Source organism: Canis lupus, chromosome 1 (genome assembly GCF_011100685.1).
Source record: "Canis lupus familiaris isolate Mischka breed German Shepherd chromosome 1, alternate assembly UU_Cfam_GSD_1.0, whole genome shotgun sequence".
Classification (NCBI taxonomy): Eukaryota; Metazoa; Chordata; class Mammalia; order Carnivora; family Canidae; genus Canis; species Canis lupus.
Window position 1 is genome coordinate 114,535,722 of NC_049222.1, and position 19,987 is coordinate 114,555,708.

The 19,987-nt window shown below is 54.0% G+C and overlaps 2 protein-coding genes across 6 annotated transcripts in view; both read right to left on the reverse strand.

Annotated features, from left to right (window-relative positions):
- Window positions 1–1,661: 1,661 nt before the first annotated feature.
- TIMM50 (translocase of inner mitochondrial membrane 50) lies at window positions 1,662–9,632 on the reverse strand. The gene is made up of 11 exons (XM_038528908.1): window positions 9,484–9,632; window positions 8,467–8,626; window positions 7,894–7,925; window positions 7,645–7,666; window positions 4,620–4,678; window positions 4,409–4,528; window positions 3,904–4,008; window positions 3,711–3,809; window positions 3,184–3,340; window positions 2,730–2,836; window positions 1,662–1,872 (listed from the first exon to the last, which is right to left on the reverse strand). The coding sequence occupies exons 1-11, from the start codon at window positions 9,589–9,591 to the stop codon at window positions 1,771–1,773; spliced, it is 1,071 nt and encodes a 356-aa protein (XP_038384836.1). The 5' UTR covers window positions 9,592–9,632; the 3' UTR covers window positions 1,662–1,770.
- A 1,448-nt stretch (window positions 9,633–11,080) lies between these two features.
- Window positions 11,081–19,987, reverse strand: part of SUPT5H (SPT5 homolog, DSIF elongation factor subunit) — a 29,264-nt gene continuing 20,357 nt past the window's right edge. For all 5 annotated transcript variants that reach the window (XM_038528914.1, XM_038528910.1, XM_038528911.1 and 2 more), the window contains 17 exons: window positions 19,801–19,906; window positions 19,480–19,573; window positions 19,251–19,387; window positions 18,636–18,791; window positions 18,393–18,539; window positions 17,422–17,568; window positions 17,210–17,335; window positions 16,261–16,345; window positions 15,814–15,933; window positions 15,620–15,722; window positions 15,403–15,530; window positions 15,198–15,303; window positions 14,629–14,787; window positions 14,343–14,511; window positions 13,579–13,782; window positions 11,592–11,687; window positions 11,081–11,514 (listed from right to left, as the gene is read on the reverse strand). In XM_038528914.1, coding sequence (XP_038384842.1) covers window positions 11,371–11,514; window positions 11,592–11,687; window positions 13,579–13,782; window positions 14,343–14,511; window positions 14,629–14,787; window positions 15,198–15,303; window positions 15,403–15,530; window positions 15,620–15,722; window positions 15,814–15,933; window positions 16,261–16,345; window positions 17,210–17,335; window positions 17,422–17,568; window positions 18,393–18,539; window positions 18,636–18,791; window positions 19,251–19,387; window positions 19,480–19,573; window positions 19,801–19,906 — 2,227 coding nt within the window. In that variant the 3' untranslated portion in view covers window positions 11,081–11,370. The remainder of the gene's footprint in view (window positions 11,515–11,591; window positions 11,688–13,578; window positions 13,783–14,342; window positions 14,512–14,628; window positions 14,788–15,197; window positions 15,304–15,402; window positions 15,531–15,619; window positions 15,723–15,813; window positions 15,934–16,260; window positions 16,346–17,209; window positions 17,336–17,421; window positions 17,569–18,392; window positions 18,540–18,635; window positions 18,792–19,250; window positions 19,388–19,479; window positions 19,574–19,800; window positions 19,907–19,987) is intronic.

Sequence of the window (19,987 nt, forward strand, 5' to 3'; positions counted from 1 at the left end):
CTGAGGTGACATGTGAGCAAGACCTGAGGTAGGGGAAGAGGGGCAGTGATATGGATCCTGGGAAAATATTCCTGCCAGTACAGCAAGTGCAAAGGCCCTGAGGGGACTGCCTGACACGCTCAGAGATCCTCATTTCATTATGGTCAAATGCACCCTCCAAAGAGGCCTTGACTATTCCATCTGGTCTAAATCAGCACAAGTCCCCAAACCACTCTATCTACTTTCCATACTTTATTTTTCTTAATGCATTTATTACCTCGAGAAATATCTTACCATTGTCTCCTCCACGAGGTGAGAGCTTTTTACCTAATTTGCTCACTGATGCACCCTACTGCCTAGAACAAGGCCAGGCACTCAGCACTTAGGAGTGAATGGACGAGAGAGGTACTATCATTAATCTCTGATGAATGAGTAAACCAAGACCCCTAAAACCTAGCCCCAGGTATAGATAGTAGACCTCGGGGCTGGGAAGTTCGGCAAATTTTAACTTCTTTGTAGATATCAGTAAGGTTTTAAAAAAATCTAGAGTTCAAAGGCTCCATCAATCTGGCCCACAAAGTTACATTTTAATTATTATAGCAACACCAAAATATTTAGCTGGTCCTGGCACTAAATGCTGGCTGGAGAGGCTGGGCCAGCCGGGTGTGGGGGCCGTCAAGCCGGTCCAGGATGCTGCAGTCTGTGAAGAGCTAGTGTGGTCACCTGGTAAGAAGGCTCATCGCCTGAGCACGGGCTGTCCTGTCTACCCCTCACAGCTGCTCCAAGATCAGTCCTCCCATCACCCCCATTTGTGAGATGAGGAGGCAGAAGCAGAAGGATGCCTTGCCCAAGGTACACAGCTACCATCCGGGTGCCTCCATGGAGTGTCTCCCTCAGCCCTCAGTAACCTACTCAAGACCATGGTAGACAGAAGTGGTGAAGCTGGGACTTGAACTTGGACAGTCCGGATCCCATACCGTGGAGTGCCATGCAACTGTGCTGTCCACGTCAGAAGCCAGGACCCATGCATGGCTGCTTAAGTTAAAGTTAATTAAAATGATACAAACAGAAACTCCAGTCCTCAGTATCATGACGCCGTATGACCACTGGCTGCTGGACTGGATCAGTCTCACAGAAAATGCCACCATTCAGGGCTACGACAGTCTGCCTGTCCTAGTTAGGACCCAACATTTAAAAATTGGGAGACTTAATATAAAAACCCCAACTTAAAAAAAAAAAAACAAAAAACCCAACTTCTGGCTTCTATTGAAAAAGCTGATCAAGCAACTCCAGGCCCACCTTCCCACAGGGCCACAGCTGGCAGAGGGGGTAACAGCTGCCCTCTGGTCCCCCCAGAACCCCAAGGAGCCCAGGCTTCGCGCTTGTACACAACACCCTGGCAGTGACCTGGCTCTAAATCCCCAGTGTTGACCTCTCTTCCCTTTTCCATAGATGAGGACACGGTCAAAGAGTGAGAAGTACTTTTTGAGGTCACACTGCACACAAGCCATGGCTAGAAGGATCTGGGTTTGCAGATTCCCAGGCCAGGGTTCAAAACCAATCCTGATCCATCAAACAACTGACACTGTGCTTGGCAGCCAATTAGCCACTGTGGGACGATGTCCCAAGAGTCCCGGACCTCACCCCGATGCCCCCATCTGGAGACTCTCCGGACACAGGAGTGTGGCATCTGGGATGGACTTTATTGGATGTGGCTGCCCAAGCCATGATCTGGGAGCACTGGGGCCTCGGGCCCAGGACCCAGGCAGTGAGTCTGAAGAGGCTCAGAAGTCAGGGCTGTTTGGAGCGAGGCCATAAGCGGTTGGTAAGAGAGCCAAAGAAGAGGTTCTGCTTGCTGGATTTGGAGAGCTCAGCCAGGCGCTGCTGTTCTTCCTGGGGTGAAAGACAGGGAGGAGGGTCAGCCTGGGCTGGGTATTCTCCTAGACTCCCTCATCCAAGGGGCCATCTTCCTTAAACCTCTGCCCAGCCCTAAACCCCTTCCCCAAGCTCCTAGAACGCCAGCCCAGACACAGGAGCCCAGATTCAAGTCCTGGTACTGTCATGATCCCCCTCTCCTGAACCCCGGGAACCTACCCCAGATCCTTTTTACCCTAAACATAGATGCTGGTGAGACCCCAGGCTCTTCATCAGACTACACTGTTCTGGTCTCTGAGCCCCAGTGTCCAGCCCTCAGCCGAAGGACCCCTAGTTTGAATGTTGGGGGAATCCCAGGCCCAAATCTCCAAAGACTCATCCTTTGGGCACTCAGGAGCTCCAGCCCTACTCGCAGGCATCCAACCCAGAATCTGGTCAACCTCAATTTAGATCCCAGAGGATTTCTTTCCCAGGCTCAATCCATATTCTCAGCTTCATTTCCAAATTACCAGGATCACACTGAGAACACCAGAACTCCTTGCCCTGTCCCTTGGGCCAAGTGTCCAGGGATCCCCATTCTCCAGGCCTGACCCAAACCTCCTGTCCACACAAAACCTGGGCCCTCATATCTGCTTGAAATCATCACGGACTACACCTCTCCAAGATCCATGCTTGGCTTTCCTGCCTCCTGCTCTCAAAGCAGGCTGTGGAAATCGACCACCTCCTTCGCCATTACAAGAGCCCTACAGGACAGTTGTGTGGAAGACCAGGTCCTTGGTCAAGGTCTTGCAGCCAGAGCAGAGACAGGCTGCTCTAGGGGCCCTCCCTTGGGAACTGACATGATGACCCCACCCATCTGCAGTCTGAGCACCCACCTGCTCTAGCCGGCTCTGCCGCTGTTTGAAAGCCTCCAGTGGGTCATCCTCCAGGGCGTAATGTTCTAACACGGTCCTGACATCCTCCACTCGGTTCAGCGCAATGGCTGTGGGCACAGTAGGTAGGGGTCAGGCAGGCAGAAAGACCCCAGGGAAGCAGAGCCCACGAGGGTAAAGGTCAGACCCTGGGGCTGGTCAGACCTACCTCGAACATTTCTTAACAGGCCAAAAGGGCTCCCCTGGACATCCCCCCAAGAATCCCCTAAATATTCCAGAGCACCCCAAACATTCTCTCAGAAACTTCTAAAGACTGCAGGATGCTTGTGAATCTCTCATATCTCAAGTACCCAATTTTACATGCGGGTTGGGGGAGGCAGCCAGAATTAAGCATCTATTATTCCTCTTGAGACTCAAGGGCTCCAAGGCCAGTAGCCAGGTCAGGGATTAGCCTCACTCTTAAGGAAGGCAGACAGGTCCAACAAGACCCGGTCATCAGAGTTGCCGTCCCAGGGCCGCAGGGCGACGCCATTGTAGGGCTGGAGGCGAAAAGCTTCCTTCTTGCAGTCCACAACTACTACGCGGGCAGGGTCCCGATTCAGACATGAAATATCCTGCAAGTACACATAGGCCCAGAGTCTCGTGTAAGCTACTACAATTACAATCCCAAAGACACTCAGCTCCACACAGAGACAACAGACAGCTTCCAAATCTCATATCCCTCCATTACCCCCAACTGTCTTCTTTGGAGAGCCTTCATTTCCCCCCACTCCCATCCCCAGATACCAAGGAAGGGAGAAGAACCTAGGAGCCCAGCCTGTGCTGAGGGCAGGCTAAAGTTCTGTCAGAATCAGATCTGGGGCAGAAGAAGGGTTGAGACTGGGGTCAGAGCTGAGGCCTCTTTTCTTTTCCTCAGAAGGCGTCAGTACCCCACCCCTCAAGTCCCAGAGGACCACCTATGCCCCACCCCCCCAACCATGACACCTTAACATGGTGCCCATCCATGTATCTTGTGGCATCCCGGAACAGGCGGTAGGAGATGAAGCCATGAGGGTCCACGCTGTCGATGAGTGGGAATGCAGTCTGGGGGTGGGATGGGAGACACAAGATCAGGGTGAGCCTGACCCTCTGGATCTCCTGCCACACCGACCATCCCTCCCCTGTCCCGGGGCCTTACCATGCCAGTCTCTGATGTAAAGATGACGATTTCATACAAAGGGGCAAGCTGCTGGAATAAAGTTTCGATGCCTGGACGCTTCTTAAACCTCCAGCCGGTGGCCAGCTGGGGAGGCAGGAAGGACAGTGGAGTCAGTGAGGACAGTGAAACGCCAAGACTCGGAAACCCCGAAGAGAACAAAGCCCCAGCCAGGGGATCTCCAGAACTAGAGTGCTCTCCCCCATCTTTGTAGCTCCAGGTGGGGGGTGCTCAGAAGCACATGGGTCTAGGAGTGACTGAGGGTCTAGGAGTCTGGAGGGTGTAGCACATATTGTGTGCTCAGCCACACTCACAACAACCCACAGGGTGGGCAGTCTCACAGCTGAGAAAACCAGTGAGAGATGCCCCCTCCCCTACATCACACGATGGATCTGGCTCCAGAGTCTCTGCTCTCAACTGTATCATCGAGATCTGGCCACCCACGTCTATCTAGTGTCCCCAGCCCGCTGCCTTCCCCAGGACACACCGACCACTCAGGGTGCAAGAGGACGCCTGTGAGCTCCAAGACCAGCGTGTAGGGCGGCTGGTAGTACGGCTCCTTTAGAGGGTCTGGGAGGAGGCAGGGACTGGTGGGCTCGATGATCATCTGTGGGGACAGGGACGGAATGGGAGCACTCAGACAAGGAGGCAGGGGCTGGGGCTGGAGGGTGGGGACTTGACTCAGAGTTCCTGCTCACCTGTCTGTAGTCTTTGAAATATTTGTATGTGCGGCGCAACTGCTGTACCAGAATTGGATCTAGGAGGATACAGGGGCACAAAGGGATTCCAAGATGAGCCATTGCTCAACCTCCCCAACAAACCAGGGCTTTATTTACCTACCAAACACAAACAAGTCTATACACCCACCTGGTCTGAAAGAGCTCATTTCTAAGTCAAAAAGTAGGAGGCAGGGACATAACCGCCAGGCAGGAGTAGATACTTTTATTCACCTGCCCAATTCTAATGTGAATACTTCTACTCACACACCACCCCAGATATAAAACAGAATGTTTATGCATACATGTAACTCTGCTGACATTATACCAGCGTGTTCAGTCCGTTTTGAACCACTAGGCTTCTTCTACATCTGTCGGTTAAAGCTAATATGCTAAGTCTACTGAAACCATGCTAAATATACATATACACTTACATACTCTTAATCTAGTGGTTCTCAACTCGGAGGAATCTGGTCCGGTATCTTCCAGGGACTCAAGGCAATGTTTGAAGACACATGTGATGGCCACGATACTGGCAAATAGTGGACTGAGGCCTACCATGCTGCTCAACACCCTCCAATGCACCCACCACTCCCCACAACAATGCACTACCTGCTTCAAAGTACCAACAGGGGGATGGACGCCTGGGTGGCTCAGTGGTTGAGCATCTGCCTTTAGCTCAGGGTGTGATCTCGTAGTGCCAGGATTGAGTTCCACATCAGGCTCCCTGCATGGAGCCTGCTTCTCCCTCTGCCTATATCTCTGTCTCTCTCGTGAATAAATAAATACGATCTTTAAAACAAAACAAAACATGGGACACCTGGGTGGCTCAGCAGTTGAGCATCTGCCTTCGACCCAGGGCATGACCCGGGAGTCCCAGGATTGAGTACCACACTGGGATCCCTGCATGGAGCCTGCTTCTCTCTGCCTGTGTCTCTGCCTCTCTCTCTCTGTGTCTCTTATGAATATATAAATAAAATCTTTAAAAAATAAAAATAAAAAATAAAATAAACAAAACAAAGTACCAATGGGGCCAAGGTTGAAAAATCCTGGCTTAAATGAATATACTGGGACAGCCCAGGTGGCTCAGTGATTTGGCGTTCCCTTTGGCCCTGGACAGAATCCTGGAGACCCGGGATCAAGTCCCACGTCGGAGTCCCTGCATGGAGCCTGCTTCTCCCTCTGCCTGTGTCTCTGCCTCTCTCTCTATGTCTCTCATGAATAAATAGATAAAATCTTAAAAATAAATAAATAAAAATAAACTGGGTTCAGAATATTCATTTTTTTAATTTTGTTTATTTATTCATGAGAGACACAGGCAGAGGGAGAAGCAGGCTCCATGCAGGAAGCCCGACGCGGAACTCGATCCTGGGTCTCCAGGATCACACCCCGAACCGAAGGTGGCGCCAAACCGCTGAGCCACCCGGGCTGCCCTGAACCCAGTTTAAAGCAGGAAGTTTATCTGACTGCCTGCTTCATTAGGTACTTTTAGTTTAGTTAAACCACTGCCTATGTAAGGGCTTGCCTTTTCAAAACCAAAGTGTTGATGGGACGCCTGGATGGCTCAGCGGTTGAGCATTTGCCTTTGGCTCAGGGAGTGATCCAGGTCCCAGGATTGAGTCCCACATTGGGCTCCCTGCAAGGAGCCTGCTTCTCTCTCTGCCCGTGTCTCTGCCTCTCTCTCTCTCTCTCTCTTTTTTTTTTTAATTTTTATTTATTACTTATGATAGTCACACAGAGAGAGAGAGAGAGAGGCAGAGACACAGGCAGAGGGAGAAGCAGGCTCCATGCACTGGGAGCCCGACGTGGGATTCGATCCCGGGTCTCCAGGATCGCGCCCTGGGCCAAAGGCAGGCGCCAAACCACTGCGCCACCCAGGGATCCCTCTGCCTCTCTTTATGTGTCTCTCATGAATAAAAAAAACAAAAACAAAACAAACAAAACCCAAAATGTTGAAACTAGTTATGCTAGCAAACACATTTTAAACCTGCAGGTTTACCCGTTCTTTCTTTTCTTTTTTCTTTTCTTTTCTTTTCTTTTCTTTCTCTCTCTTTCTCTATCTATCTATCTATCTATCTATCTATCTATCTATCTATCTATCTATCTATCTTTACCCGGCCAACTTAAATCAGTATGTTGATTTATTTAAATCAGGAATAGGTAAAATCTTAAAAAAAAAAATCAATATGGGACGCCTGAGTGGCTCAGCAGTTGAGTGTCTGCCTTTGGCTCAGGGCATTATCCCCCAATCCGGGATGGAGTCCTGCATTGGGCCCCCTGCATGGAGCCTGCTTCTATCTCTGTCTCTCTCTCTCTCTCTCTCATAAGTGGATAGATAAAATCTTAAAAAAAAATAAAAATAAACTAGGAAGATTACCCAGTTAAAACACCATTACTTACCCACCTGGCCAGCTTAACTAACCAATGTATTAACATGTGGGTTTGCAAACTTTCCCAGCACGAACAGGTGGCTTTCTGGACCTACCAATTGTATTTTTCTCTGGGGAAGGGTCAGGTGTGACAGAACTGACAACTACTCTCTACTTATCTAACTTGCCAGAAACTCTCTACCAAAAGCTGGTTAACTAAAAGGGAGGGAGGAAAGACATTGTTTTGGAAATGAGCCTGATGAGGTGGGGGGCTTAGGGGGAAAGAGGAGGCCGTCAGAAAGAGGAGGGGATTAAGGGCTGCAGCCGCTCAGATCTAAGGCACAGGAAGCCATGCGTCTGGTGGTAGACAGGCCCCCCTCTCTCCAAGCACTCCTACCGGTGAACTCCCCTCCCCCATCTCTCCCTGACCATCTGCTCCTGGGCCAGTGAAGAGGACTGAAGAGGACTGCGGCTTTGTAATGCCCCTCCCCCCAAAGCCATCCAGCTGCTGACTCCCCCACCCCCCAAAGAAAGGAGGAGGGGTGGGGGGCACCAGAAGGAAGGGTAACATCCCTATAAGTTGCAGGATCGGGAGGTTCAGCGGGGGGACCTCAGAACCTGTGGCTGTTTTTACTCACCATTGTCGAATTCATCAGGAATCTGGAAAGTGGAGACAAAAATGTACGGTTTGGGATGGCAGAGGCTGAAACCCATCAAACCCAAAAAAGGAATCTCCAGGGCCCTGGGAGTTGTAGGCAAAGGTCCCTGGGAGGGAAAGGCTCATCCTGAGACCAGCAATGAGCCTGAGCAGACCAAAGGGGAAAGGACCCATAGGATGGGACCCCTGGCAAGGCTTAGGGTCCCATCTGGGTCTCTCTCCTCCTCACCTTGGCACCAGTTTCATCCACAGAGTTGTTTCCTGTAAAGGAGACAGGAAGGAATGAGAGAAATTGAGGCCCGGTCTCCTGGATCTTGAGGAAGGAAGAGGGCAGGGGGCCTGGATTCCTGGGTCTGAGGGAAGAAGGAAGAGGCATGGTCTCCAGAGGTCAAGAGAGGATGGGGCCGGTAGTCAGGATCCTGGGTTTCCAAGAGAAGAGGGACTGAGGCAGGGTCTCCTCAGTCTCTGAAGGAGGAAGGGACTACGGGGAGGGCTGGAGTTTTGGGTGCTGCAGGAAGAGGTAGCTTAGGAGGCGGCTCCAGGCCTCTCCTTCCCCATCTTCCCCTCTTCCAAATGACTCTCTGTATCCTAGTGCAGAACCAACTAAGAGTTCAACCTTGAGCAAAGTGGGCAGAGGGAGAAGAAAGGTCTCCCATTTCCAAGGCTGATGTTCTAGTTGGCTGCCTTAAGGAGGGAGGAGCCAGGGAATGAAGATGGGCCAAACTCTTAAGAGAAAGGGGGGAGGTTCTGCAGAAGAGAGAGTCAAGGGAACAAAACTGGGAAACAGGCACATGTCCCTCACCAAAGATATAGACGACGCTCACAGTCCCACCGGCCCCGAGCAGCCCAGCCAGCCAGAGTGCGACTTTTTTGGCGTAGCTGGGACCCTCTGTGCCCCGCTGCTGCTGCTGTGGCCCCTGAGCCTGGGCCTTGGTGCCCGAGCGGCTCCCAATTTCCGTGGCCTGCAATTGAGAGTAGGTAGATTAGCCGAAAGAGAAGTGAGAAAGGTCAGGATGATTCTGGCACCCTGGTCAGAGAAGAATCAAGGTTGGGAGCCAGGAAGCAGACACCCACATAGCCTCAGGGTGTTGGGTCTCTGCACAGGCAACCAGGGGATTGGGTTTCTTAGAATAGTCAAGAACTTGACTGTCCTGGGCCAGGTGCCCAAGGGTTGATAGGCTGGGCGCCCAGGATCCCGCAGGGCAGGGAAATGAAGTCAGGGAGCCTGGCTGAATGCCGGGAGCAAGGTGATGGAGAGCACAAAAGTGGATTGGACGGGTAGTTAAGTCATGCGGATGCCCGGGGCGCACAGCAGTGGGGTACAGAGGGGAAGGGTTGGGAGTGGGGACAGAGCGGCAATCGCTTGCCTGGGGAAGTAAGGGCACGGAGGTCGGAAAGGCCCGATCTCCGTCAGTGTGGAGGCAGGTTGAATCAAAAGCCCGGGCATGGACCTCATCATCACCGCCACCACCGCGGGGACAGTACCCCCAGGCCAGTCTGGGACCCCAGCATCCCGGGCCCCTCCCCGCCAAGCATTACCTGAGAGGTCACCGAGATGGGAAACAGGTGACCTCCCTTCCCCCAGTACCCACGTGGGGTCCAGAGGAGATGGCGTTCAGAGGACGCACTTCGGCCCCCAGCATCTAGCTCAGGGGCGCAAGCGCTGCCCACCCGGGAGGCAGGGAAGCGCCCCGAAACGCGGGCGGCGTTCCAATCAGCACCCTGAGGTGCTGCGTCCCAGAACCCTCGCGCGGCGCGGGCCGCCCGGAATTTCAGGAGGGGGCACCCCGCACTCCCGGGCCACCTGCGTCCGGCTCACCTGGTCCGGGGTCCGGGGCGGCGGCGTCGCCAGCCTCGCGCACAGCCCCCGCGCGCCGCGCCGCAGCTCGCTCCGCAAGCGCAAGGCCAGCGCCGCCGAGGCCGCCATCTTGCGCTGACGCCACGCGGCCCCGCCCACTCGCTCCTCATCGCCCGGCCCGGGCCGCGGCCTGGGCCAATGGGGGCTCGGGGGTGGGGCGGGTGGACGGGAGCCCGAGAGGGACAAAGGGCTGCGGAGCAGAGCCGCCCGCGTCCTCGTTTCGGGTCGACCCGGCGCGCCGCCGTCAGGCGTTCCGCCGACCCCACGCCTCGCCGCCCCTACAGCGGCGCGGAGCGGCTCACGCAAGGCCCGGGGGCAAGGCTGAGGCCGCCGCGTAGGACCCTGTGGCTGCGGATCGCGTCCTGAGAAGCAAAGCAGCGAGCTAGTTCGTTTCGCCCACGTGGTCCGCCCAGGAAGCGGGCTGAAAGCCAGCCCTCCCAAACCCTTCCTCCTGAGGAGCCTGGAAGCCGAATCTCTCCCGACCTCGCAGCCCTTTCTTGCCCCTCCTCCCCTGAGCTGCTCTAGGAAGGGTCTGGAAAGCCAGCGCTTTCAAGCGAAGGCTCGGCCAAAGGAGCAGCGGCCGCCTCCCCGGGTTCGGGCTTATCGAGACAGAAATCCATGAGTAAGGGGCGACAGGTGGCCGCGAAGACTCTCCCTCCTTACTTTAAAAGGAAGGGAAGTCTCCTACTGCTTATGGGAACTTTGAAAGCATGGAAAATCACGTTACATTTAGGGAAAAATACTAAGGTCAGGCTTCTGGTCCCCTCTGGTGGGGGTGGGGACGCACGGACTGGGGTTGCTGTTTAAAGCTCTCTCTCCTACGTACTGTACTATGTACTGCCAAGCCGGGTGGTGGGTGAGGCATGGATGTTCTAGGGGTTGTAGTATCTTTTCGAATATTAAAAAAAATTTTTTTTAAAGATTTTATTTATTCATGACAGACACACAGAGAGAGAGGCAGAGACACAGGCAAAGGGAGAAGCAGGCTCCACAGAGAACCCGATGTGGGACTTGATCCCGGGTCTCCAGGATCACGCCCTGGGCTGCAGGCGGCACTAAACCGCTGCGCCACGGAGGCTGCCCCCTTTTCGAATATTTGAAATGTTTTATATTGCATTAATTAAAAAAAAATTTGTCAAATGAGTAAGGTGAAGGAAGGTCAGGGTACTGAAGCCCCATTTTCCAGCTTGCTCGTCTCTACCCTCAAGCCACCAGACAAGCCACAGAAATTCTGGTGTCGCTGCTCTGTGGGCTCAAGAAGAGGACCTTCAACTGCAGTATCCTGCACCATAGGAGGAATTTCGGTTTTCCTGGAGGGTTTTACTGATTTTCACTTCACGTAACTCAAGTGAGAGTGGGATGTTAACTTCAATGAGGGGCAGGCTCTGTTCTAATAATCTTTCCAATGTCTCCTCATACATTCATGCTGGGGTAGGCAGCATCATTTTCTAGATGGGGAAACTGAGGCTTAGGTGCCCCCATCTAGTTATTTGCCCAGGAAGTAAGTGGGGTCTACAAATGACCGCACTTACAAAACAGACACACACATACACACCCCTTCTGACCAAACAGCTTTTTATTGAAAGACCGAAACACAAAAGCAAGCTGGGGAAGGGAGGGTACAAGAAGGTGGGGACCCTCCCCCCAGACTCTATTCTGATTCCCATGAACATCAGGGAGGAAGATAGGAACTCAAAAGGAAAATAAAAGAAATCCTAAAGACCAGATTAGCCCTGGTCCGGACCCCAGACCCTGTGTCAAGAGCCAAGGGCCATGGAACGAAGGAAGGACAGACACTCCACTCTCTATCTGCCAGATAATCTGCCAAGTCCACCCGCCCTGCGTTCCTCAGGCCTCCAGGAGCTTCCCCAGGAAGCGGAGGTTGAGGATCTTGAGCTGCTCGTCAAGGTCCATGCGGACGATGCCATCCTCACCATCGATGCTCAACAGGACCCCTGTGGCTTCCCGATCCTCACCCAGGATCACCTTCACCTGAGGTGGGGAGGAACGGGGGTCAGGGTCCATGTCAGCAACCCAAGGCCCCCACGTCCCCTGCCCTACCTCCTTACCTTGTTGTTCTTGGTGGGGGTGATGGGCTCCAGGTGCTCACTGGAGATGCTGACAACCTTCTCACTGTCCTTTAGGTATACAGAGCACATGCCTCCCTGTGGGTAGGGACAGCCTGGTCAGTGTCCAACAGAGCACTGCTGCCCACGCTCAGAGGCCACCGGCTCAGGGATCGTCCTAACAAGTTACTTGCCCCTAAGGTGATGGGCAGGAAAGGTCAAAAGCTGGGCCTGGTTCCTGGGCCTGTGGGGTGTTGGGGTGGGGTGGCCAGATCAGCAAGGGAAGCACCAGAACGAAGCTAACTTAGGCCAAAAGAGACTGCTGCTCAGGCATGTGACTCCACGTTCCAAGTGGGCCTCCTCACCTTTCCCCTCCTGGCCCCACCTATACCTCAGGGATATCCTCACAGGCCCTACCTAGTCCCTGGCCAGAGCTCTGACCTCAATGTAGGTCAGCCCTTTCACCAACAGCCTTCAGTGCTGGGGTGTGTTCACTTGGCCTCCTGAGGGTCTCTGCCACCTGCCTCCCTCCTCTCTTCCTCACAACCAGAGCTCCCCCTGGGTTCCCAGCCCCCAGTCTCACCACCCTAGTCCATCCCTGCTAGAGCAACATAGTGAATTAATTCCAAACCACAGACCTGGTCCACCACTGCCCTGCCTGCTTGGATTCCTCCGGACACAGTCCAAGTTCCCCAGGCTGCCATGTGACCTGGCCTAGTCACTTCTCTGGCCCTGTCACTCACCTTCCCCCTGGGCTTTTTATGTTCTAACCACAATGAACATATTTCAACTCCCCAGATGTGCCAGGCTTTGCCTCATCTCCAGGCTTTTGCAAGGCCCCTGTCTTTGGAACACACTTTCCCCCCTCCCCCACTACTTCTCTTGGTTTACTCCTATCCAGTCTTCAGATCTTGGTGCAGATGCTGCTTCCTCTGGGAGGCACCCCTCCAAAGTTGATTAAGTTGCCTCCTCTAAGGTTCCCATAGCTCCCCTTACTGTCAGGGCTTCTGGTATCCCAGCTCAGGTCACTCAGGCTGTCCCTGTTTGGGGACACGTCTGCCTCCCCAACTAGGATGTGAGCCTCTGTGAGGGCAGGGCCTGGAGCCATCTTGGTCTCTGGTGTCTCTCTCTCTCTCTTTTTTAAAGATTTTATTTATTCATGAGAGACACAGAGAGAGAGAGACAGAGACATAGGCAGAGGGAGAAGCAGGCTCCATGCAGGGAGCCCGACGTGGGACTCGATCCCAGGACTCCAGGATCACACCCTGGGCCAAGGATGGCGCTAAACCACTGAGCCACCCGGGCTGCCCCTCTGGTGTCTAATTCATTAAAGTAACATTTACCAGAAGACCAACACTCTGTTGGTTCCTCATCTAGGAACTAGGGCTGCTTAGGAATGAAATACAGGCTTAGTAACCAAAGAATCACACACTGAATAAACTTTAAGCTAATTTTAGGCAGCAGGTAGGTAATGTGAAAAAAAATTACATGGACGTGTAAGAGTCAGACCTGAGATAGCTCAAAGGCTTCCCTGAAGGATGAAAAGAAGAGCGTCCCAAACAGAGGAAAGTGACAAGCTAAGGCCCTGAGGCTGGAGAGAACCTAGTGACTGTGAGGGATGGAAAGACCAGTAATGCTGGAGCAGGAGGAGCACTAGGGGTAGGGTGCCTGGCTCTAAGCCGAGGCCTGGCATAGGGAAGCTCTCTGTCCGTGTTACTGAACTGGTCTCAGAGGAATACGTTAACGTGTAATCTAGCTCCTGGGTGCCAGTCACTACTCCAGGCTAAGGTGGCCCCAGCCATGTACACAACATGCAAAAACCCCTGCCCTGTGGAGCCTGCAGGCCAGACCGTCCACACCTGCTTTTCCAGCTATAAACAGGTACCAGAAAACATGGTTAGATGGTTAAAAAGAAAAAAAACAGTAACCACAGAGGTTGGGGACCCCAAATGAGGGGTCCTGCCCACCCACCGGCCTGGGCCCCACTTACTGTGACGCTGCGGATGACGCCTGTCTGCCCCACCACCTGTGTATCCAGGTAGGTGTCCCGCACCTTCACCTGGATGTCAGTGGTTACCCAGTCGCTGGAGTTCTGCTCAATGCCTGAGCCTGGTGTGTGGGGGTTGTAGCCACCAGGGGAGGGGGCTCCGGGTGTCATCGGACTGTAGCCAACAGGGCTCGGGCTGGGGCTGGCCTGTAGGTGAAAGGGGGGTGGCGTTATTGAAAATAGGTCATCGGTCATCTAGCTTGGTTGCCCCCATAGACCCAAGACTCATCCTAACCCACCCCCCCCCCCATTTTTTTTTAAAGGTTTATTCATTTGAGGGCAGCCGGGGTGGCTCAGCAGTTTAGCGCTGCCTTCGGCCCAGGTTGTGATCCTGGAGACCCGGAATTGAGTCCCATGTCTGGCTCCCTGCATGGAGCCTGTTTCTCCCTCTGCCTGTGTGTCTGCCTCTCTCGTGCTCTCTCTCATGAATAAATAAATAAAATCTTTAAAAAAAAAAAAAGGTTTATTCATTTAAGAGAGAGAGAGAGCACACATGCGTGCACGCAGGAGTACACGAAGGAGCAGAGGGAAAGGGAGAGAGAAACTTCAGCAGATTCCTCACCAAGCGTGGAGCCTGATGCAGGGCTCAATCCCAAGACCCTGAGATCACGACGTAAGCAGAAACCAAGAGTCGGTTGCTTAATCAACTGCGCCACCCAAGTGCCCCCTAGCCCACCACCCTTAAGGGCATGCAAGCTCACCAGTACCTGATAGGCCATGGGTGAGGGTGTGGGGTGGTAGCTGGCTGGAGAGTGGGTGTTCTGGTAGCCTGCTGGGCTTGGCGCCACCTGGTGGTAACTCTGGGGGCTGGGGCTGGGCTGGTAGGAGCCTTGTGGGGAGGGGGCGGCATAGGGGGAGAACTGGTCTGTGTTGTACCTGGAGAGTCAAAGACAGAAGGGCGCAGCTGTTGGGGATGGTGCAGAAGAGAAGAAGGTAGTGGCAGCAGAGAGGGTTTGGGCAAGGGTTGATTAGGGTTAGCCCCAGTGGACTCACATGGCTGGCGTCCCTGGTGTCTGTGGGTTGTACTGTGGGTTGACCTGTGGGGATGAGGGGTCAGGATAGCCAGGTGTTTGGGGATTGGGGGTGCCCCCATAGGCCTGTGGGGATGGGGTGGGCTCGTCGTCGAAGGCATACTCGTATTCTTCCTCAGCCCTGTTGGAGAGAGAAGTCTGTTGAGAAAGACTGGTAATCACAGCAATGTAGCAAATGCTTCCAGAACAGCAAGGAACACCTCACAATGGCACTGAACACCCCACAACAGCCCCAACCAGAGGCCTCCATTTCATAGCTGAGCAGCCTGGGAGGCAGAGACCTGGTCACACAACTGGTCACATGACCTAAGTCACACACAAATCTGTCTCCAAGCTCAGGTCTGATGCATAGCATGCTACTATGGTGGGGATTAGAGATCATCTGACCACCCATCCCAGCCATACCTAACCCTTCGCACATGAACAGCGTGGGGATGGAAGCAGAGTGTTCAGGGAGGGCCATGTAGATCCCTCCAACCGCACACAAACACACGGGCTCAAGGAACCATGCCTCCCACCCCTGATCCTCACCGCGACGGTGTGTTAGGGTTATTGGGGTCCCAGGCCCCACTCTGAGCAGGAGTGCGGCTGCCATCATGCAGGGGTGTCTGTGAACCGTAATGTGGGGTGCGGCTGCCTGAAATGGGAGAGTGGGAGAAATGAGTTTGTCTGTTATGTCCTGTCTCCAGCCCCACCCCTATGTCACCCCTTAACCCCATCCCCTGGGCACACTCACCATCCTGGAGAGGAGTCTGGGAGCCATACATGGGTGTGCGGGAGCCAGAGCCATACATGGGCGTCTGGGAGCCATACATGGGCGTCCGTCCATAGGTTGAGGTCATGCCACCTGGGCGCCGTGAACCCCTGTGGACACAGAGAAGTAGTGGGGTGAGTAGAGCTCCCTTACCCACCCAGCAACCCCCATCCTGGCCCTGCCCTGCCCCAGCCCGTACACTGTAGTGAGCCGCTGACGGTCCACAGAGATGGTCTGGCAGGTAGAGTGCAGCTCCACGCGGGCTGTGGACTCAGTGGCATCCTTCACCACACCAATGTAGCCTGTGAGGAGACCGGAGGTCAGGCTGAATGGGGTTCTCCACCACGTCCCTCCCCCAGCCCTCCAACACAGCCCTGAAGGCCTGAAGGTCACCTTTGTAGGGTCCTTGGGAGATGCGCACAGTTTGGCCTATGAGTTCGTTGTCTCTCCGTCCCCGACCCCTGCTCATGCCTCCGCTGCCGCCACCAGGGCTGCCAAAGCCACCACGCTGACCTGGGGAGGAAGAAGATCACCAGTCCCCAGGGCCATGTCCTCCCCTCATATGCTGTGTCCATTGACAGAGCACCCTCTCAAGCCCCCTCTTCACCTGCCTGACTCCCCCAGTGCACCCCCACTGGTTCAGGAGCTTCCTCTGGGGGCCCCCACCAGAGCCCCAGCACAATTGTGGCCACTCTGGCCTGCCACTGGGGCAGTGGTGTGGGAAGGTCCTGGTCTCTGTGAGCCCCTACATGGCCAGGCCAGCCAAGCAGGCACTCAGTGAGTGTGAGCTGAATGATCCCACCCCCCCAACCCTCAGAGACATTCCGCCCCACTCCTCACCTCCAGCGCTGGGGTGCATGGGGCTGCTGATCCGGGGGCTCATAGGGGCAAAACCACCCACTGTGAAGTTGGTCACATCTCGGGGCTAGGGAAGGGACAAGAAGTGAACTGGCTGGCAGGGCCTGGGTGATAGACTCCTGGCCCCCATGCCACTGCCTGCCTCCTGCTTGAACAGCCTGGCAGCCATCTCTCCCAACTCCTAGTGACAATGCCTCGATTTCCCTTTGGGGAAACTACCACCCCTGTGCCAGTGTGGGCCTGTCAATCAAGAGGCCTGGTCCTCCCCTGGCCAGGACTTTATGGCCCCGGTGACCTAAAAACTGCAAATCAGGAGAATTTCTCAGCCCAATGTTTAGGGCTGTGAGGACCACCTCCTGGTCCCAGCTCCCCAGATCCAGGGCCTGATTTCCTTTCCAATACTTGGTTCTGCACAGCTTTCCTACATGTTCTAACTCAGAGCCCCTGTATCTGCTGCTCCCCAGAGACAGGCAGCTCTGGGCCCCTTCATTCGGATCTCTGCTCAGGTGTCACATCAAAGACACCTTTCCCTGATGACCCCCATCTAAAGCAGCAACCCCGTTATTCTCTCCCCATTGTCTCTCTCCCTATCCTGTTTAACCTTCCTTCAATTGCCTATCATCACCTCACACTGTACGATGTACGTATATATTGATCTGTTCGTCTCTGGGGTAGCATCTCTAGAAGGGCAGAGACTTTTTGTTCATTATTCTATCTCCAGTGCCAGGCATCTAACAGGTGCTCAATAAAACAGAATGGATGAATGATTTGATTAAAAGCTCAGAATCCCAGTAAACTCTACCAATGACCTGAGCCTGACATCCGCTCTCCTAACCCTCCACAAGCCAGTTCTTGTCACTGCGGGGGCCAGAGAAGGCTGGAGAGCTGAGCCAGGAACCCAAGAGCCAGGAGGCCATCACACCCGCCTCACCTTGGAGCCCCCTGCCAGGACGAGGTGGCGGGTCTTGCAGACAAACATCCCCCCGTTCTCCACCAGTTTCTTGCAGTGCAGAAAGGCAAAGCTGCGGAAGAGATGGCGAATTTCGCCCTCCCGGCCCTGAGTGGGGAAAGGACGGTCACTCTCATGGCCATGCCCACCCCAGCAATTTCAGGCGTGGTCAACAGGCAGGAGGTTATACTCACTGAGTGGGGGCCATCAATGACCTTGACGATGTCTTTCACATGGATGTTATTCTGTTCTGAGTCCAGGGCCACAGCAAAGCGGTTGTCCTTCTTTCGTGTCACAGCCTGGTGTCTGACAGTCACCACCTTCCCATACATGTTCAGCACCTATGGAGGGAGGGGGGGATGCTGAGCTGTGAGAGTAGAAAGAAGCGAAGTGGAGTAGGGCTTTCCTAAGGTGGAATGATCCTTCCTTGTGGGAAACCATCTCAAGCTCTGCGGAAATCTAGCCTCCTTGGCTCTGAGGACACTGCTGCCGAGGCACTGCATCAAATAAAAATGTTCCCAATCATTTCAAAACACTTTTGGGAAGACACTCCATCAGAGACCTGAAAAATGGGTAAAGGAGTAAATATTAACATAATTTTTACCCATCTCTGTGTGCCAGGTCATGTACTAAATTCTTCACACAACATTTCACTGAAGCCTCAAAACTTCCCTCTGAGATGGATGTGGTCATGATTCCCATTTTACAAGGGGGCGGGGGGGCAGATCTCAGGCCCAGAGAGGGCAAGTCACGAGCCCAGGGTCATACAGCATGGAGCAATAGGACCAAGATATGAATCCAGAGTCCAGGGTCCTAAGCATTAGGACTCTGACTCCCACGTCCACTGGGAAGAGATGGAGGAAAGGAGAGCACCTGCAGCCCCCAGCCCTTGAGCAAGCACCTGTGTTTACAATATTTGATCTCAGGGCTTCAACGAAATACATGATACCGATATCTCCATTTTACAGGGTATGAAACAAGTACAGAGAGGGTAATGACATGCCACCTGCCCAACACCACACAGCCAGCCACGGCTGACAGAGTCAGATCTGCCACTCAGAGCAGTGTGGATCTTAGCCACCACGATCTGCCACCTCCCTAGGATGAGGAGCTCAAGGGAGAGGAAGGAAGGCAGGCCCCACCACTGAGTACAACACACACACACCTGGAAGGTCTCTCGCTCCAGTCGCACGATGACACCCACGGTCTGGGGGTCCAGCTGCACCAGCTCCCCCCACTCATGCTGGCCCCCCACATCCACACCCGACGCCGTCTCTGAGCAGAGCTGCAGGTCCCGGGGGAGCACCTTCAGCTGTGGGAAACAGGAAAGGGTGAAGCAGGGTCCAAGTGGCTCTTTAGCCTGGGTCTCATTAGGCACGTTCCACCTCGACCCCAGTCCCCCACTTACCTCGTGCATGGTGAGGTCAGAGAAGAGGATAACAAAGTTCTCCTCCACTCGCACAATGAGGCCTGTGTCACCCTCAAATCGACCAGCAATCACCTTCACGTGGTCCCCCATTTTAAAGTACTTCCGGAGCTCCTGGGCCGGGAACTCCAGCATGTCCTGGGGATTGGGTATGGGGACACTGAGCAGGTCAAGAAAAGCTACTATGGCCCACCTGCTTCCCCATCTCCAGAAGCCGCTCATATTCTCAGAAAAGACCTTGCCAAAACCCACTCCAGACTTACACTACCCAATCACAGACTCCTTGCACAACCCTCAGACTGCCCTAGAGACAGCTCACCTCAGACTCAGGAAATCAGCCTGGATACCCCTTTACTCCACACACAGAAAGCCTACCCCCAAAACATACGACACAGACTAAACACTTCCTCAGACCTAGCCAGAGAAAGCCTCACCCCAGACACATCATGCTAGCCTGGACAAACTCTCAAAACAGACAGACAGACACAGACACCCACACCCTTAAAGCAAACTAAAACCAGGCAGCCAGCTTAGATTATGCTATGATGACACCATGCTCTCAACCCAATACGCACATATGGGCCGTGTGGTACCTACCTTGAGGTCCTCGTGCTTGGGCATGATGGTGATCTTGTTGCCATCCACGCTGAGGATCTTGCCCTGCAGGTTGATGAGCTCACCCTCACACACCTCCACATTGTCCCCAGGTTGGAAGTTGTGTTCCCGCTCCTTCCCTGCAGGGACAGATGCCGGGTTGATGTGAGGGCTGCCTGCCACAAGCCACCCCGTCCTCTGGAGGCCTGAGCTACTGACAGGGACCAAGTACCTGTGCTCTCGGTCACCACCTCAAGGTCAATGCCCTCTGGCTGGTCCTCAAACTTCTCCAGCTCGGAGAGCGTTGGCTTCACACCCTCTGTGATCTGAGCCCCAAGAGACAAAGGGAAGAGGAGGAAGTAGACGAAGGTCAGTGTCACAGCCCAGCCATGCGGGCTAGTGAGATGGTGAGATTTATTTCCCCAGGGACACTCCTACACTAACGGCTTAGCAGATTAAGCAGGAGAGACCCAGATAACCCACTGCTCTGGGACCTGGACTTGGCCTCCCTGCACCCCACCATGGTAAGCAAGATGCCCTCTGGGACCCTCACCACAGCAGACATAGCAAAGCTCTTGAAGAGAAAACCCTTCCGGCTGTAACGGTTCCCCTCGAAGATGAGGAAGTCACCATCAGAGGCAACATCACCACCCAGGGACCTGGGATTTTGTGGGGGAGAGAAGATTGCAAGGGAGATTAAGAAGAGAATCTTGCTGAGTCTCAGGCTCCTCTACTGGCAG

What these genes read in the sequence shown, in the direction of transcription:
- TIMM50 (XM_038528908.1), bottom strand. Translation starts at nt 9,591, where the DNA reads ATGGCGGCCTCGGCGGCGCTGGCCTTGCGCTTGCGGAGCGAGCTGCGG. An exon ending in TCCTGATGAATTCGACAATG is followed by an intron (nt 4,679 to 7,644) that starts GTGAGTAAAAAC and finishes GTATCCTCCTAG; the next exon opens with ATCCAATTCTGGTACAGCAG. An exon ending in ATTTCAAAGACTACAGACAG is followed by an intron (nt 4,529 to 4,619) that starts GTGAGCAGGAAC and finishes CTGTCCCCACAG; the next exon opens with ATGATCATCGAGCCCACCAG.